This window comes from Lissotriton vulgaris, chromosome 7, assembly GCF_964263255.1.
Source record: "Lissotriton vulgaris chromosome 7, aLisVul1.2, whole genome shotgun sequence".
NCBI lineage: Eukaryota > Metazoa > Chordata > Amphibia > Caudata > Salamandridae > Lissotriton > Lissotriton vulgaris.
In genome coordinates this window covers 398,448,827-398,469,032 of record NC_141695.1, presented here as the reverse complement: position 1 = coordinate 398,469,032, position 20,206 = coordinate 398,448,827, and the positions used below count along the sequence as shown (strand labels likewise).

Here is a 20,206-nt window from a genome sequence, read left to right as displayed (position 1 = left end):
CTAGGCCCAGACCCGCCTGTTGTACCTTGCAATGTCTATGCACCACATGAGCCCTTGCATTTTCTATCGGCTATGGGCAGTTGGTCTTGAGCATTGCATCGCCTGGTGTACTTTGTTAATGTCCCCTCCTTCCCTTTGTAAACTTTGTCACCTGGAGGGTCATTGATAACCTGCATTTTAGTGGGAGGTAGATCAATTGTTTTGATTAATGCTTAGTCATTCGAATGCTTGGGGTTGTCGATTTGCTAGGTTTACACAATTAACTCCCATGCATCCTGGGATCTGAAAATAAGATGAAATTGAGTAACTCTAACAAATGACTGACCACTTGAAATCATTAGTATGCCTCTATAAGCATGAAACTACCGAAACCAACTCGATACGCTCGTTTGTTTGTATTAAATGACCAGCTGTTCATTTTCAACTTTCAAATTTTGTTTCTAGCCCTGAGCTGCAATTTTGTGAAAACAAATCCATGGCCCCAAATACCAGCTTTCACCGTTAGTACATAAACAAATTGGCCCTTAAATGCCAGCTTATATTTGTCTGACAGCCTGCATAATATAATAATGTTGCAAAATGCCATTTAATATTTTTAGTAAATAAACTAATATGAACAATAGGCCAGGCTTCTCCAACAAGTAGCTTGTAAGCTACTGGTAACTAGCTAACTGTAAGTAGCCCTACTGTGTGCAGCCATGCCTATTAAACTAGAAGCTTTTGCTTAGTTGAATATATGAGTATGTATTTTAGACAAATCGTGTATTTTCAGAACTTGTAAGCTGATGTTTTAAGAAAATTGATGAATTTCTAAACTATATTTAAAGCTGATATATAAGCTGATATATAATTGATAGACCATGTGGTAGGAGGTGGGATTCTTAGCTTAGCTCTGGGGGCATTGCATCTATGGCTGCTATCTATTACCCATGTGGACATATTCCAAATTGAAAAAAACATGTTTACATCACTCCTTGCAACTCTGCCTGATACCTTATGGTGGTCACTGCTGGTCATCTTGCATATGGAGGCCACTAATGTAAACTGGTCTAATGTGGTCTCTCTTACAATATAGCTTGACATGATTTTCATTGAACATATCAATCAATCAATCAATACATTTATAGAGCACGCTACTCACCCGTGAGGGTCTCAAGGCGCTAAAGGGAGGAGTGCTGTCATTGTTCGAATAGCCAGGTCTTGAGGTGCTTCCTTAAGGTAAAGTGGTCCTGGGTCAGTCGAAGGTGCGCGGGGATTGAGTTCAATGTCTTTGCGGCCAGGTAGGAGAACGACTTTTCTCCAGCGGTAGTTCTGTGGACCCGTGGAACGGTGACGAGGGCGAGGCTGGCAGAGCGGAGCTGGCGGGTGGGGGTGTAGAACGAGAGGCGGTCATTGAGATATATGGGTCCTTTGTCGTGGAGCGCTTTGTGTGCGTGGGTGAGGAGCCTGAACGTGATCCTCTTGTTGACGGGGAGCCAGTGAGGTTTCTTAGGTGGGCGGATATGTGGCTGTGGCGGGGGATGTCGAGGATGAGTCGGGCGGAGGCGTTTTGTATGTGCTGAAGTAATTTCTGGAGTTTGGCTGTGGTTCCTGCGCAGAGGGCGTTTCTGTAGTCCAGTCAGCTGGTGACGAGGGCCTGTGTGATGGTCTTTCTGGTATCTGTGGGGATCCACCTGAAGATTTTTCGGAGCATGCGCAGGGTGTTGAAGCAGGATGAGGATACGGCGTTGACTTGCCTGGTCAGCGAGAGGGAGGAGTCCAGGATGAATCCTAGGTTACGTGCGTGGTCCGTAGGAGTCGGCGCGGGGCCCAGCGCTGTAGGCCACCAGGTGTCATCCCAGGCAGTGAGGGATTGTCCGAGGATGAGGACTGCCGTCTTGTCTGAGTTCAGCTTCAGGTGTCTGAGCTTCATCCATCCTGCGATGTCTTTCATTTCTTCCTAGAGTTTGGTTTTGGTGGAGGCTGGGTCCTTGGTGAGGGAGAGTATCAGTTGGGTGTCGTAGGCGTAGGAGATGATGTTGATGTTGTGTTTGCATGCGATGGCGGCGAGGGGGATCATGTAGATATTGAAGAGGGTTGGGCTGAGTGAGGAGCCCTGGGGTACGCCGCAGATGATCTTGGTGGCTTCGGAGCGGAAGGGAGGGAGGCGGACTCTCTGGGTTCTGTCGGAGAGGAATGATGTGATCCAGTCCAGGGCCTTTCCTTGGATCCCAGTGTTGTAGAGGCGGGTTATTAGGGTGCAGTGGCAGACGGTGTCAAAGGCTGCCAAGAGGTCAAGGAGAATGAGGGCGGTTGTTTCTCTGTTGTCCATCATGGTCCTGATGTCGTCGGTGGCTGTGATGAGAGCGGTTTCGGTGCTGTGGTTTGCTCGGAATCCGGACTGGGACTGGTCGAGCGAGTTGTTAGTCTCGAGGACAGCGGTCAGCTGTTTGTTGACGGTCTTCTCAATGACTTTGGCCGGGAAAGGAAGAAGAGAGATGGGGCGGAAGTTCTTGAGGTCTCTGGGATCCGCCGTGGGTTTTTTCAGTAGGGCGTTGATCTCTGCGTGCTTCCAGCTCTGCGGGAAGGTGGCTGACGTGAAGGAGCTGTTTATGATGTTTCGGAGGGGGGGTGCGATGATGCTGTCGGCTTTGTTGAAGATGTGGTGAGGGTATGGGTCAGAAGGGGATCCGAAGTGGATGGTGTTCATGACATGGGTGGTGTCTTCCGTGCTGATGGGTGTCCATGCGTTGAGGGTGGTGGTAGGGGTCGTTGGTTCTGTGATTGGAGGCGGAATTTGGGGTCCAAAACTGTTGTGTGTCAGTGATCTTACGGTGGAAGAATGTGGCGAGGGAGTTGCAGAGGTCCTGTGACGGTGTGATGTCATTGTTGCTGGGGTTGGAGAGCTCTTTGACGATGCTGAAGAGTTCCTTGCTGTTGTGGGTGTTCTTGTCCAGTCGCTCTTTGAACGATGTCCTTTAGGTGGTGCGGATCAGCTGATGGTGTTGTCGAGTGGCGTTTTTGAGGGCTGTCATGTTTTCTGAAGTCCGATCGTGGCGCCAGGTTTTTTCGAGGGTCCGGCAGGATTTCTTTGATTCTTTGAGGGTGTCAGTGAACCATGATGTTTTCCTGTTGCCGGTCGTGCCTGGTGGGTTCTTCAGTGGAGCGAGGTCGTCAGCACAGTTGGTGATCCATTGTGCGAAGTTGTGTGCTGCGTTGTTATGATCAGCGGTGTCGGCTGGTGGGTTCTGGCTTAGTGATGAGAGGAGCTGGTCTGTGGTGATTTTGCTCCAGCATCTGTGGGGGATTTGTTGTGTGCGGTGGTGGGTTGTACTCTTTTTGAAGGTGAAGTGGATGCATCTGTGGCCAGTCCAGTGTAGTTCTGTGGAGTGGCTGAAGGAGATGTGGTTGCTGGCGGAGAAGATGGGGTCGAGCGTGTGGCCTGCGCGGTGGGTGGGTGTGTCGACCAGTTGCTTGAGTCTGAATTTGGCCAGGTTGTCGAGCAGGGTGGTGGTGTTGTTGTCGTTGTGTTTCTCTAGATGGAAGTTCAGGTCCCCTAGGAGGATATATTCTGGTGAGGCTAGGGCGTGCGGGCTGATGAAGTCGGCGAAGGTTTCGCTGAATTGTGTGCGCGGGCCCGGGGGTCTGCAGATGAGCGTTCCTCTCAGGGTGGTCTTGGGGTCGGTGTGTATTTGGAAGTGTAGGTGTTCGGCGGTGGAGAGTGTGTCTTTGGCGTTGGTCGTGATGTTGAAGGTGTTCTTGTAGATGATGGCGATTCCTCCTCCGGATTGGTTGGTGCGGTTCTTCCGGGTGATCTTGTAGCCGTCCGGGATTACTATGGCGATGTCGGGGGCCGAGGACGTGTTCATCCAGATCTCCATGAGGAAGGCGACGTCTGGTGTTGTTGAGTCGAGGAGGTCCCAGAGTTTGACGGCGTGCTTGTGGACGGAGCGGGTCTTGAGGAGGATGCACTTGAGGTGTTTGTCGTTGTTGCTTGGCGTGGCAGGCAGGGGCGGGGCTATGTCACTGACGATGTCATGAGTGATGTAATATGTGATGTCATCAGCAGTGCATTGCAGGCGCGCTTATTATAGTGAGTCCAACTAACTATAACGTTGGAATTTCTATGGTTTTATGTCAGTAAAATTTCCAGCTAACTATAACTGGTGTGAAACCTATGGTTTTTTCAGTGAATTTCATAGGTTTTTTAAATGCTAATTCCTAACTATATATAAGGCCTCAAACCTATTTTTAATTTTTTTTATTTTATTTTTTTGCCCTGGTGCGCTCCTGGTGCGCGCCCCGGTGTGCGCACTGGAAAGCGCAGTTTTTTTGAGCGCCCCGGGTCGCACACCGGTGAGCGTCCCGTTAGCGCTATTGCCGCGAATGAAAACATCGTGACGTATCGCGTAGCCGCGTCCGCGTGATACGCACAGCGTAAGCGCACCCGGAAGTACTCGAGCGAATACGATCTAGCAACATAAGCATCTGATGCGCTTACGTGACGCACCCAGTGGCACGCCCCGTGGCGTGCCCGGGGGCGCGTCGCGTAAGCGCGTCGGGTCTTGTGAACTGAAAATAACACTTTTTATTGGTGCAGGACAGTTTTTTTTTCCAAATGATGAAAGACCCCACCTTTTTTCCTTATTCTGACTTTGTCCTTTGACTGAGGAAGACCTGTTTGGAGATCTTTGAAAAAAAAATGTGTACTTTAAAATGGCTACAGTAGCAGCAGCAGCTGGAGCATCTGCACCACCACCACCACCACCACCATCAAGAGGACCACCACAACATCACATTGGTGGTCAAGAAGAAGAGGAGGAGGAGGAGGAGGAGGGGAGGAGGTGGCTGCAAGAAGACAATACCCCATACAAGCCAAGGCAGCACATTGTATGGGAGTTTTTTTCTATCCCAGAGGGCAAGAAGAAAGTCAATGCGCCCAAGGTGACTTGCCAAATCTGTGGCATTGAACTGTCATGGGGGAACTCTAACAAAAAATATTCTTTTGGTAATAATACCATGATTAGGCACATGCAGCGCCAGCATCCGAACAACTATGCTGCCGCAGAGGTGAGAGAACTGGCCAGCAACCCTCCCCAATCTACACCCAGCACCTCCAAACGAAAACAGACGATCCCTTGCATACAACCACGGTTTGGTGAATTCAGGATCACATGTATTTTTTGTGGTAAGACCATCTCCTATGGTGAGCAGAGCATAAAGCTCCTCCTCCTTGCTGGTGACAACCACAATTGCCCCAAAAAACCCTAATTCTTTCCTGATTTTTTTTTGCTCCAGTTGAGCCATTTTCAATTCCCTGTTTTTTGTTTCTCCCCATAAAAATAACAAAAAAATACAAAATAGTTCATAAAAGCCAAAAAAAGTACAAAATGTTCAAAAAACATTAAAAAAATATACAACAACAAAAAGAAGAAAAAAACAGTCTTTTTAGAACCACCTCCAATTTATAAAAAAAGCCTAAATTTTTTAAAAACTCTATCATTCTTTTTTTTTCATGGAACGCTTCCCGGTATGCTCCGCGGTGCGCGTACCGAGCACTCCCCCCGCGCAAATAAAAAAAAAATAATTATTTTTTTGCCCCACGGGGCCCTTTTATAGCCCCCACATCAAACCTAGGGGGTCAGGGGGGTCTACTCTGCCCCCTTATGGTCATTTCCCCCTTTGTTTTTGCCACCTCTTGTGTCTCGATCCTACCGAGACACAAGATGGCGGCCGCTCCGGACTGTTAGGAATGTTGACAGACACCAGAGAGCCAATCAGCTTTCCGCGCGCGACCTCGCGTAGCGTGCTGGTTAGCGCCCCGGTGCGCGGACCATGGAGCGCTTATAGATATATATATTTTTTTTAACCTAAATTACTCAAAATCCACTGGAGCACATATCTTGAGACATAGCAAAGGCACATCAGGCTACCAGTCCCTACAATTTTGCCAAGTTTGGTGGAAATCCATTCAGCCGTTCGGGCTAAAAGTGAGGTCGACCGCCCTATGGAAATTAACATGGGGAAAACATGTTTTGGGACCCCCCTTTTATCTTGGCCCCCGCTTGACAAATCCCCCCCAAACTTTCAGGGAAGGACAGGAGCTCCGCAAGGCAAATTTGAGGAAATTTTCAGGCAGATTCCTCAACCGGCGCCAATGTTATTCACAATAGAATGTTGAGATTTTGCATTGAAAATTATCCTAACTATAACTACCTACTGGCGACCGCCAGTAGGTAATATATATATATATATATATATATATATATATATATATATATATATATATATATATATATATATGTATTTATATATAATTATATGTATATATATCTATACATTTTTTTATATATACACATATACACACATACACAGATAGATAGATAGATAGATAGATAGATAGATAGATATTACCAACTGGCGGTTGCCAGTAGGTAGCTATAGTTAGGACCTAGCTTCCATAGGTAAAACATTTATGTATAGCTCATCCTAGGCCACCCTTGTGAGCAGTGCTGTGTGAAAACCTGGGTTCATAGTTCACATGCTGCTTGTGCAGTTTATGATGTTAGGTTTATTTGTTTGTCTAAATCAACTGTGACTTTTCTATTAAGACCTTTTATTGTTCTAGCTGTTGTTTATTAGCAATCAATAGTTGTAATGCACTCAGCTTGCCAGGTGATGTCATTGGCCAAAGGCCTGGTCGTAAAATCACAGTGTTTATATTACTTGTCACCCGTTAAATGTAGAAAGCGAAAAAAGGTGTGTGCGTGTAGGTGAGATAAGGAACATACACTGCTATCGCTGCATTTACAAAGTAACATTTTACTTTCTGTAAAGTGATTTTTGGCAGTCAATTATCCACTCAGGTAGCACAGGAGCATGCTGCTCAGCCTAAGACTGGAGAAATCGCCTATGGTGTGTAATTACTGCAAGGTAAATTGCAGGCTGCCGTGTCTCGCTCCCTGAGGCAGAAAGATAATGGCCAATACATGATATTTGTGCTGCAAGAACCCACCCCTACTCGGCCTGGATTAGAAATGGCTGCCTCCTGCCGGGGCGTTTACTAGATGCATGTGTTCTACTGGTCCAAGGCCTGCCCTGCCTGAGCCCTACTGCTTGGCAGCAGGAGGGGCGGCTCTAGGCTCATGGCGGCCCTGGGCAAGAAGCGTAGGTAGGGGGTCCTGGAAGAGGGGGTCAGGGCGAGGCAGAGCGCGGAGGCCAGTGAAGAGGGGGGGCAGGGTGTTTGGAAGTGGAAAAGAGCCGGAGGCCACCAAATCCCTGCCAGGGGCCGCCACGCAAATATCTATCCAATCTCAGAGGATTATTATATTAAGGATATATATTGGCGTGGTGGCCCCTGGAGTTTGGTGGCCTCGTGCAGGTGCACGGCTTGCACATGCCTAAGGCCGCCGGAGCCTTCCACGGTTGATGATGATTGTCAACTTTCCATGGCTTGAACGACGCGCCTACTACTCTTAAGCAAGGGAAATTGAAGCCCTTGCTATGATGCGAAGCAAACATCAGGCTGCTGAAGAGAGGAAGACTAATTCTGTAGTCATGCATCTCCTGTCTTCTGTAGAGCGATCAAGGACAATGCACGTACACGTGAGTCAAAATGGTGTGGCTTCAAAGAAATTCTGTTCTAGCCATATCTGAAGGTAGAAGCAACAAATCACAGTTTGGAATAGCACATCTGTAAAACCAGTCATACAATGCCTTGAAATATAATGAATACACTCCAACCAAATCAGCAGGATATTGCTCCACAGCCAGGAGCATCTTTTCCTCTAAGATCAGAGCATATTTTCACCACACATACCATGAAACACCCACAGATCACTCAAAATATCCACCATTGTGACCCAGATTAGCGTTAGCCTGTATAGCAAAGAGACATCCCAAGTCTTTCTGAAATCGAAGTAGTGCCTGTCATACAAGACAAGACTTAATTGTATATGAGCATGAATGCAATTAATATTAGAGAATATGTGTGGACAATATGCGCGGCCTAGAAAGAAGACTAAACGTTTGACTAGTTATGCTAACAAATGGATGCTTGATCACCATGTTTTCAGTTTAGGAACTCCATGTTTTCTGATAATATATCTAAACTAGCAGTGCAGGAAAGGAAAACTGTCCTCTTCTCTGGTATTCTTTTTAGGACTGTGGCTGCAAAGGAAGATTACATTGAAGAGATTCATCCAGAATGGAAGAAGGGAAAAATAGCATTAGCTTCTGTATGCTTCTACTAAGGGGCATTGTTTGCACATTTTTGTAGTAAACCAGGAGATGAACAAGAGGGACATTATTGTTGATACATGTATACAAGGTACCGATGGGAGTGTTTGCAGTCAGAGTTAGACACATGGTTTCAGAGGGGAGGTGCTGCATGACTGAATTCCAACTGCTCACCCAATGATAGCATAAAGTATGCTGGTAATCTAAACATGGCTTGGCATACTATAAGTTTAGTAGAACAATACTAACATATAAATTGGGTTGCAGACAATATTTAGACACTTTGGGAAGTGAAGGCACTCATAAGGTTATGAGTGGGGCCCATCTAGCATTTGTCCTAATCTGCATAATATATCTGCTGAGTTTTTTGTAATATGACACTCAACCAGACAGAAAGTGCACAGGGATTGGAGACTTCGGAAGATGGGTAAGCGGAAACGGAGGCGCTTGGGAACACTACACCACTGGCTGTTAGATAGTCAGTCTACTCGGATTTGAGTCACTTCACTTCTGTGTTGCTGGTGGCAGAGTAGGGATTAAGGTCCTTAATAGCACATCTGGCAATGTGTTGTGATTTGCATCTCTTCGTTTTCATACCAGTTCACACTTATTATCTGTCGCTCACCTTTGATGTTTTCTTCCTCTTGTTTCCTTTCTGTATATTCCCTATAAGGTCTCCCTTACACTATGTGGTTGTGTTTCTATGCCCCATCTCTCCCTTTCCTACTATTTTATGACCGGTGAATTTGTGGTGGCATCCTAGGTCCCCCAGTGGGATTCCTGATCTGCTTAAGGCCTGCCAAAGCAACGCTTGCCACCAAAACCAATAAGTCTCTCAAACATTGATAGATTGTAAATTTTCAGACAGCCTGGTATTCTGTATTTACCGATCTTCCATGCAGCTGGATCAGTAAACCCAGACTACGAGATAGAGTTGTGCGACCCCTCGTCTCAGACGATTCTCTTTCCTGGAAGTGAGATACAGTCCATTGTTTCTCTGTCTCACATGCCTTCTCTGTTTTCCCTAGATCTATGTCATAAACTGCTATTCCATCTTGCTCGCCTCCACAGACATTCAGAGATGACAAAAAATTGCAGTCGCTCTGCACATTTTTAACCTGATGCAAATACACAAAATAAATATATATTATAATATATATATTATGTAAAATACGTGTGCATACTGATTTCGTGGTACAAGGGCGGGGCTCAATATTCTAATTTCTTGCAGATTAGAGATTCCCTGACAGACTCGTCTGACTCCTAACACTCCCAGTCTAACAGATCACAGTTCACTAGAGGAGGAGTGAGAGACAACTTCCAGTTCTCCTTTCTCTGAAAAGGGTATCTTTACTTTTGGAGCTGAGGGGATTATCAAGTGTGACTCCAGCAGCATTGGGATGGAACTAATATGTCCCTGGTTAAGAAATGCTATTTACAAAGCAAACTTTATATATTTAACTAAAAAGGATACAATTGTGTTAGATCGTAGTGAAAGAGATCTGGGTAACTTCTCAAGAAATGGAGTCTTAATAACCTGTGCCTGTAATAAATCATTACACTTTTTAGGAATCTATGGCCCAGTGGAATAGCGTGAGGTATGTACCACATGGTAAGTACTATTATCCCAGGGTGAGGTATTTAGCACGTGTTTAAATACTTCCTATTTTGAGTTTTTACCTTGCAAATGGGAACATTTTTAGAGGTTTTATACCCCAATACATTTCAGCAGGTTTGGTCTATGGGAATCTATAGGGGGGACGCTGTGAAGGTGTGCTAATTATCACAAAATGCATAATTCCGATCCCTGTGCAAAGAAGCTTTTGCAAAGGGAATGGAATTTAGCCCTGCACTTGTAATGAGGGGCATTATCCTGCAGTGGCTGGCATTTCCGATGCAAATTACCTCGACATTAAAAAAACTAAGATCATTAAGTAGGCGAAGTGCCAATCAGAATTTTCCTGATTTGTTATTTTCAATGCTGGGGGCAAAGTGAAAGGATGAGCAGCCGATGGGCATGAGTACTAATCTAGCAAAGGAAATGCGGGTTCCACTCAGAGAGACATCGAAGGGAAAAACACCCCGGAGGTTTGCCAGTTTAGGAATACTTACAGGGCTTAAAATGTGAGAGTCATAGTTTCAACACAGTAGAATCTACTGATGCCTTTTACTCTGTATCTCATTTTTTTTTTAAAGTTTATGTGACTCTTTTTCACTTAATAATGGCAAAAAAAGCTTCAATGAAGCACTGACATTTTCCAGCAATCCCCATTAACTATTCGAAATATATTTACATATCGATTAATTGATATTCCGAGTTGAACTGGTGAATTGATTATATAGTACCTCGCATGGCATAGTCTCCTTGAAGTCCTGATAATAGACTCTGCTTTCTGGAAAGACATGCTTTATATGCAGCATACAAAACTGTTTGAACAAAATCATTTAGCTTTGTAAGGAGCGTGGGGGTTTTAATATCTTACCAATTACTGTATTTTTATTCAGCCAATTTTCAGAAGAAAGACGTCCAATTTATTTTAACAAAATATCACACCAAGCCATTAGCCTTTTGTGTCAGCCCTAACATCCACAATACCTCCTAGCTGCCACATTTTCAGAGTGCAAATTGCTCATTCCGCGTATCTTCCTCCTTTTCCTTCAATACAAATGCTCTATTTTCATTATTTTATCATTTCTGCCCAAGGGAAGCCTTTGTGTGTATAAACCATAGAGCAAGATATTTTACATCCCATAGACCTGGCTTCAAGGCGCCACAGATAGCATTTATATTGTAGCACGAGCATCACTAGTGAAAGGTGTTGTGCAGATAACACTATGGAGTATCAATTCCACAGTCCAGCTGAGACCACCCAAACCACGTCGTGTTAATGGGAAGGACACTGAATGTGCTGCCTCTATAATAGTTTTGTTTAGGTATTAAAAGGTGACACTCTTGTAAAATAGTGAACATTAAAAAAGTGGATCAAGTATTTTTTTAATGGCAGTGTGGATGAGTCTTCAGAGACTCAGCAGTTGGAAAATATGCTTTGGTTGCTACCCATGATTGTCATCACTGCCTGCATCAGGATCTACTATGAAAGCGTAATGCAATTACAGTAATTCGAGAGGTTCAGATTGAGTGCCCAGGATGCAAACAAATGACAGAATCCAGAAGTTGGGGATGAGGGTATAACATAAAGAGCTGCATGTCATCATACAGGGATTCTAGAGTGTGGCAATGTCCACTTGTCTAACTGGAAGGAGATGTGTTGCTAGTTTAAGTGGATGCAGGGTGATATGTTCTAGCAGGGTCTGGGTGCCACAATTCCATAGGTAAGGCCTCTGCAGGGAAGGATAGACAAGGCTTTCTGACACTCTGGCATTTTCCTGTAGTTTTCAAGAGCTGAATGGGGTTCAATGATCCCATAATACACACACATGGCCCTACTCTATTCGCAGTTTCCTATGGCTAGTTTGATCATTTTTTCCAAGACAGATTATGGAACCCAGTATGGACATGGGCCTCAGTGAATTGCAGTTTACCCAGATCAATTTATAGAAGTTCTGGAATATCTAGTGTTTGGCGTCATCCCTCAAAATGTAGTTTTGGTTGTTTGTAACTGTGTGTGTGAATTGCAAAGTGTTTTTGTTCACATCATTTGCATAGTTTTATGGCGTGTTTCAAAAGTTTATGAATGAAAAATTTAATGTTTTCCCCAGGCTTGCCTGATAATTTTGACTTTGGAACAATTTGTTTTGCAAAAGATAAACTGGGAAAGGAAAAGTCTTCATACACATGCCACTGTGCAGAGAAAACGTCTACAAACAGTTGTCACCATTTGTGTGGTTTTTAAAGTGAATTATCTCGTAGTGCATTGAAAAATAATTTCGCAATAAGCAGAAAAACTTTGTGAATGGTGATAATCGGGAACTCTGCAAACGTTCCCCTTGTTGAAAAAGATTCCCTAGATTCTAACTTCAAGAGGCAGCAAAGTTCTGTAAAGAGGGAGCGATTCAGCTAAGAGATTCAGGATGACAGCTCTTGAAGGCCGGTGTTGAAAATGATAGCAACGTCACATGCTATAGCTGTTGAATAGATTCATGCTGATAATCCAGCCTGAATCCTCAGTGGTCACAAAAGTCAAATAAATCGGTTGACACTTTCACCATAGTCAATTTCGAAGTTTGCCAAAATGTAGCCATATAGTTAGCTTTCAGCTGGCTCTGAAAATAGTGAGTCAATCGTTAGTCACATTTAAATCAACAAGGGGCTGCCGCTAGCACCAGTGTTTGTGATCTGGTGACATATGATGCAGCTACTCATCATTGCGTGCAACATGCCAAACAATGAGCTACATTCGCTTCTGTATAAGACAACATAAGAGGAGAGGATATGGCCTAATGGCTAGAGTGGTTGCCCTCGAAGCTGGGAAACCGGGTTCAAGTCTCGGCAGGGATGTTCAACATTCTGTGATTCTGGGCAGATCACGTAATCTCCACATGCCCAACAAAATGAATGTGTCCATCTGTAACGCAGCTGGTGCTCATTGAAAGTGCTCTGATACCTGGGGGTCGATTTCACGCTATTTATTTATTTTATTTTATTTATGGAGAGCAACATTCATCCGATAGGATATCACAGCACAAGAGGAGCAGGATCACATAGTAAAGGTGTGTGTGTGTGTGGGGGGGTTGTAGGTTGCTTCCAGTATCTCCAACATTAGGTCTTGGGGAACAGGTGGGTTTTCAGTTTCCTTCTAAATGCCACGAAGTCATCAGTGAGAAAAGGTGCAGCCTCCTGCCCTTGCATTTTTCGATCCGTTTTGTCTTAGCTTGCGCCTGAGAACAGGACCTTAAGCACCTGGTTGGGGCATGAAATTGGACTTTGTTCTGAAGAATTTTGGGACCGCAATGGTGTAGGGCCTTGTGTGCATGGCTAAGGAGTCTGTATCTAGCTCTTTGACGTATGGTCAGCCAGTTAAGTTGTTTCATACATTCTGACGCTGAGCTATATCTACTTTTATTGCACACCAATTTGGCAGTTGCATTTTGTATCACCTGCAGGCGTGCGAAGAGGTAGTCTGCCATGCCGACATGCGTTCCCGTAATCTAGTTTACTAATGAGTAGGGCTTGTAGGGCTATATGAAAATCCTCAATAAAATACAATCTAATCTTCAGCAATACCCATTAACAGACGCAGTCACACTTATTGAAACCACAGGCTCAGACAGGAGCATAGCTACCATTAGTGCAGCAGATGTAGTGTGAGGTGCCCCTCAGGGAGCAGCAAGGCCAATTAACCCTGCCTGTATTAGATCCACACCCTTACTAGTTCTCTGCGCTCAGGTGATTCTTTCTGCCAAGACAACGGAACTCTTGTCCCCTTTACTATTTGAGGGGTAGCGCCACACCAAAAAATGCTGGGCACGCTGGGAGGAAAGAAGCTTCTGGTAATCAAAAGCAGGCCCGGACTGGCCGTTGCGGGCACCGGGCAATCCCCCGGTGAGCCGCAAGGGTGGGGCACGGTTTTGGGCTCTGGGGGCCGTTGTTGGCGGCTGTTTTTGTTACAGGGCTTTTTTTGCAGCATAGCTGCAAAATCGGCCCTGTAACAAAATCGGCCGAAAACCGGCCCCGCCAAAGAGCCCGGTCGCCCCCTTAGGGGGCCGACCGAGCACTTTGCTAGGGCCGGTTTTGGTTCTCAGTCCGGCCCTGATCAAAAGGAGTAAATATTAAACTGCATTTTGATGAATTTCCATTGGTAAATTTCCATTTATTTTCAGTCCTGGGAGTTCAGGTTAATGTTCTAATGCATTATCAGAGTTTTAGTCTTGTTTGAGCTTCAAAGAAACTTAGAAATCTGAAACCTCAGTTTCGGATAGTTTGTAAAAATGAAGTTCAGGTCTAGCACATACGCCCCGAGATATGGGATTCTCTGGACACCCAGCGCACATTTGCAAAATGGTCAGTCGCTCTTGCTGATCCTGCTGAGCTTCTGTTTGAGAAATTGATTAAATCTGTGCATAGTGAGTGAAAGTTTGCATGGACACATACCCAGACCTGCTTTATGATTATGAGGTAAAATCCTTTGAGAAACGCTTCTGTGAGCCGAAAATTCAGAAGGCACCCTTTTGCTGCAAACTATTCAGCTTCAATTCTTTCCACTTTTTATCCACGTATTCTCACATTCATCCTAGTTGGTAGTATAACTCTTGTGCCTGCATTTCTCTGGAAACATGACATCTGCACCAGACGCATGGAGTTTCTACTAGGATCTATATTTCTGCGATTGCTGAATATATTTGAGATTTATGTGACTGAGTGGCCAATTTTTAAAGTATCATGGCATAGATGATGGTACTGCTCTGAGATTTTGCATGGTGTAAAGATTTGAAGAGTTACAGCCCAGCAGTGAAGATATGTATGGGCACACCTTTTGCTTGTTTGCATTTGTAAAAATCAAGATATCATGCTGTTCCGAGCTAAGTCTCAGATTCTCACCCAAATTTGACTTTTTCTATACATTTTGATAGTTTCTAGTACTAGGTTTTTACAGGGGAGCAAGAAGCTACCAGATGCAGAATGTAAACTGCTCTGAGTTTAAAAGCCAGGACTGGTGTACTTAGGGCAATTAGTCATATAATTAGTGATATCCAGTATAGCCATGACTGAGAACTTCGTGTTCCATAGCAGACTGCGGTGTAATTCATAAAGATGTGCTTCAAAAAATCACAAAATGAAGAAGTTCTCTTACAAGTATGTCTCATAAAATGTATTCATTTTACCAGAAATGTCTCTTTTAGTAATTTTTCAGAATAAGTGAAATAAAACTCCTATGACTGTTCTACTTATTCTGCTGAAAAAGAATCTGCAACAACTTCGTTTATGCGCTTTTTAACTTAATAGTTAATATTTGTAATTCTTTTCTCCCACAAAAGTTAATTTAAAAATCAAGCTCATTCGATGGATTTTAAATTGGTTATGCTTTGCACAAAATGTCATGAAATTTGTGGAAACAATCCCATCTTTTTTAACACACTTAATGTAAACGTTTGGATTGGCCAGCAATAAGTATGTGTGAACATTTAGCATGAATATATTTCTTTACAGCACACTACATTTGAGGTATTATTCACACTTTGTTTTCACTTGTCACAACATTGAGAATGTTTGATGTTACCTCCCGCAGATGAAATCGAGATGTTGGAGAGGCTGTGGCTCTCAGGCATCTGCCACAACGACAAGATCGAGGTGATGAGCAGCAAGCTGGACATCGACAACATGGCGGGTGTCTTCTATATGCTGCTGGTGGCCATGGGCCTGAGTTTGCTGGTGTTTGCATGGGAGCATCTCATCTACTGGAAGCTGCGTCACTGCATGCGGCATTCAGGGAAACTGGACTTCCTCCTGGCCTTCAGCAGGGTAGGTACCACAAGAACGTCTTTAAGAGGAATATTGGCACATCCTTTAAAATTATGAAGATGTATCTCAATATTACTCTTCACTTTCATTAAAGGCGAAGCACCACTCAAAAAAGTTCCATCATTGAATGGTTCATAGTACAAAATCCAAGGATAAGTCTCTAATTTTATTCAGTTTTTTTGTTTTGTTTTGTTGCAGTATATCTTCAGTCAATTTTCTCAACTTGAACAAGTGTAAAGCTAACACTTGGCAGGCATTTCTTTATCTCTCCATGCTATTCTTAAATACGTTTAAAGTTTTCATGGTGGAATAGGCAAATTATTCTTTGTTGCTACATGCTGTACACACATTCTAATGGCATCCACATAAAGTAACAAAGTATCATTTGCCTATCCCACAAATTATACTTTGTTTCTACATGTGGTACACGCACTCTAATTGCATCCACATAAGGTAACAAAGTATAATTTGCCTGTCCCACAAATTATACTTTGTTACTTTATGCAGAAGCAATTAGAATGAGTGTGGCACATAAAGAAACAAAGTATCAAACGCTTCTTTTAAAGCTTAAATGGAATAGCAAGTAGAGAGAATAAATGTGCCAAAGAAATCTCACTTGCCAATTGGAGTCTGAAAGTTTTTACATGCAAAAGAAATATGAAAAGGAGGTGAATCACAGAGTTATTCGGTCTGGGACTCACTGGGCAAGGGTGACCGGAGACCAATTCACAGATAGACATCAGGGCTCAACCACATGGTCAGTTCTTACCATGAACACAAGCAGGTGCCCAGCTGAGATCATGAGAATGAGGGAGAGCGGACTTCAGATTGTAACAGAAATGCACACAGTTTGGCTTATCTTCCTTTTTTCACGTCTCGCGAGCCAAGACGCAAAAGAGTTGCCACATCAGATTTGGGCACTTGCATGTGTTAGCCTGAGCACAAAAACATGGCAGAAGGCTGGCTGCAATTACACAAACGCCAGCAAATATGGTTTACGCTTTCACAGTTGTGACTGCCAAGTGCTAATGTTCAGCTGCTAATTTAGGAAAAAGTGAAAAAAAGTTGCGTTGGGAAAACTTAAATAACTGGCTGGCTTCATATTGCGTGTCATTCAGTGGCCAAAAATGTGTTGGGTGGAACAACACGATGAGTATTCATGTACTGGCCATTATCGCTGGACGTCCTCATCAATTTTCATCCATATTATGATTGTGTGTGTGTATTCATCTGTCAAAGTATGTCATTTACATTCCTTCTGTTATCACTACCGACCAATAGATATTCCCACATTATGGAACGGAGCTAGTTTTATTAACTCTTAAATATAACATATTTTGTAACACATTTCTGTTATGATGCATCAAGATATTTAGCAGGCATATTCATTACATATTTTACTGCTAATCGTACTATATTTCTCAGAAAATAATTAGAAACTAGAAGAATCATATATTCCCTGGTCGAGTCAGATAAAGAGCACACATTTTCCTATGCGCCAAGTTCAGAAACACCAGCGCTCTGAAATTGATATCAATTCTGCTTCGCCATCTAAATGCTTGTTCATCTCTTATTTATATGTATGTTAGTTCCCTTCTCTGGGCTTTTGTGTAACCAGGCTTCACTGTTTGTCAGGCAGACAAGAATCTTCTTGTGTCCTTGGCTGCTGTTTAAACTGGAGTGTTTATTGTTTGAAACGTGCAGTTTTGTATGAGATGTGAATGGGCAGAAGAGAAAGAGAAGATACTCCCAGCCAGTCATGGTTCAAATAAAATGAAACATGCATTTGAAAATAACAAAATCTTGACTTTGCATGCTCTCTCCACCGATGAGCACACGCGGCAATTAGTACTCATTATTCCTGGAGTATTTTGTCAGTAACTTTCCTAATGCCAAGGTCTAAGTGGAAGTAACTGCTCTATTTGTAAAGTAAAATGTTTTGTTTTACAAATGGTAGCTTACTTGTTATTTTATGTGTATCGGCTATAGTAACTGTGAGTACATATTGGTAGTATAAGAGAATGTTTTATATGGGACCATGGATATCTAATTGTCCAATGGCTACAGTGAAACTCTTGAGCGGATGTGGAAGATTTTTCACTCAAAATACTCAAAGGACAGTCTCACCTGATTATTCCCTTGGCACAGAGGGTGATAGCTTTTTAAGAACTTGAAGGTGTAAGGCAGTCATTATTCTTTCTTGCTAGTTGCAAGGAGGTTTGAGGGTCAACAGAACAGCTGCAGTGGCCAGGATTTGGAAAACTCATTCTGGTTTTGTCAGCAAACGTAAAGCACAAACATCTAGAAGATTTTGTGCTGCTATCTGTGATATTTACGTTATTTTACGAATAGGCCTTGGCTCCAAGTTTGTCAGAGCTATCTCAACCTTGCACGCATCCTTGGGGCATATTCTCAAGGACATATTGCCGAGTTAGCAGCACTTTATTGCAGCCAAAGTCTCGATAAATATATCGCCCCACTCACAAGCTGGTGCTAAGAGCCCAAATCACCAGTTTACCTGCGATAGCAGCTGCAAAAAACATCGCCACAGATGACCCCGTCAACTAACGCTAATGAGATGCAGAGTACACGATCCCGTGCGAAAAGCCGCAACAACACTATGTCACAACATTCTCAACGACCAGCCAGATCTGAGATAAGATCCCAAAACAGGCGATAAGGCCCGTTAGCAGCAGGAATTTTACACCTGCTCTTATCTGGTGTAAAGTCGGACGACAGCCAGAACATAAAAGGGAACATAAAAGGGAGCCCAGCCCAGAGCCACACCTGAAGAACAACAGATGCCATGGAGACACAGATCATGCAGCTCGGACATCCAAGTGGGCAACAACACCCACTGTCACCCCACCCAGGACCCCCCCGCCCCCCCTCACCCAGGGCCCTACACTGGGCACCCCCACCTCCCCCCGGACCAAGATATTGCACATCAACTTCACAAAATCATGAACAAAATCATTCGCCTGATGTCGCACAATTACAACAACTAACATTCATGGGTGGTCAGAAAAAGGAGAATCATTCATTATTGAAAGTCCGAACAAAATATCACAATCAAATTTGACTCTAAACAACTATGTGGAAGGGTCATGGCGGGTCATCCCTGGACAATCTGTAAGTCACAGCCTGCAAGACAAAATCCAAGATAAGAAGGCGTGTCAGGCACTCATCAAAGGACAGAGAGAGAGAGAGAAGGAGCTAGAGAGTGAGAGAGGGGAGAGAGAGGTAGAGAGAGCAAAAGAGAGAGAGAGAGAGAAAGAAAGAGAGAGAAAGAAAGACAGAGATTGAACAAGGAGCGCCAGGCCAATCAGGCTCTTGGGTCATACATGCCAATTGTTGCCTGTGTATCGCTATTTGTTCACACAAAATCCAAGGCCTGGCATCAATTTCAGGGCGAAGGCCACATCACATTTCAGAAATGCAAGCAGTATTCAGATTAACATTAGGTATGAAAGCTCCTTTGTCTCGAATACACAAGCTGGAAGGCCATCTGAACCTCCGACCTTGGTCCTACATGCAGCTGGCACCCCCTGAGTGAGATACCATACCAGATTTTGATGACTCCCACACCACTGCGCTAATGAAAGACCAACATGTCCACACCCCACACACCGTTGTCCGTGCTTGGGATACACCTGCATGGGATGCCCTTGACACATAAGTTAAAAACAACCCATTCGACTCATTGCTCTGAGCTGTGGCATGTCATCCACATAACTGCCGCCGGTCTGAGGAGTGCGGGTGCCACAAGACCAACAAACACAATGGCAGGCCATCCTGGGCACATGCACAATCCCTGTCACGTGGAACTGTACCAGGCATGAATGCTTCATCTGTTGGGATCATTGCCACTGTCAGTGTTGTGAATTAGTTACTGTCTGAGTTTCCGTCTTGCCTACGTCACATGCGTCCAGCCCTGGTTCCACTTTTGATCATGCACATTCGAGTGGCCCATGGAGGTCTGCCTATCCAACACAACGGTAGCTGAACTGGATTATGACTTGTGTGTGTGCCCCCTGTTGGACCACGAACAGGAGTGTAACCGGAATACCCGTGCATGGGATGCCTTCATATGTGGCGTATGTGCTGGCAGTAGTGGATGGGAGATTGCACAAGTCATCGTGTGCAGTGACCACATTGAGGCGCTCCCCTCTTGGGCTGTGTTGCGGATTGGTAAAACGGCGTGGACTGAGCACATCTGTCCGGATCAGTTAATGGATTGGCTCTCCCTTGTGTTCGTTGAACTCGAGAACGACGTACTCCTGGAACTGATTGCCCATGAAGCTGCGCTCGCATTCATGGAAGAGTAACTACGTTCCTGCAGCCACAACTGATTGTCACCCAGAGCACTGGTCCCAGCACCTTGTTGCATCTTGGAGGAATGGTCACATATCCCACCACAACAGTGGACATGTCTGTATTCACCCAGACTCAGAATGCATGTGCGTGCACCTACACGTGTTGGTACACACCTGTGCAAGGTGATGCAGTCCCATGCGCGGAGTTGCACAGCATCGTTTGGCAACATTTCAAAATCTGACATACTGCTGA

At 44.3% G+C, this 20,206-nt stretch overlaps 1 protein-coding gene across 1 annotated transcript in view; it reads left to right on the top strand.

The window, feature by feature from the left end:
- Positions 1-20,206, top strand: part of GRIN2D (glutamate ionotropic receptor NMDA type subunit 2D) — a 1,061,440-nt gene that overhangs the window by 857,900 nt on the left and 183,334 nt on the right. The window contains exon 11 of the mRNA XM_086930354.1: positions 15,405-15,637. Coding sequence (XP_086786480.1) covers positions 15,405-15,637 — 233 coding nt within the window. The remainder of the gene's footprint in view (positions 1-15,404; positions 15,638-20,206) is intronic.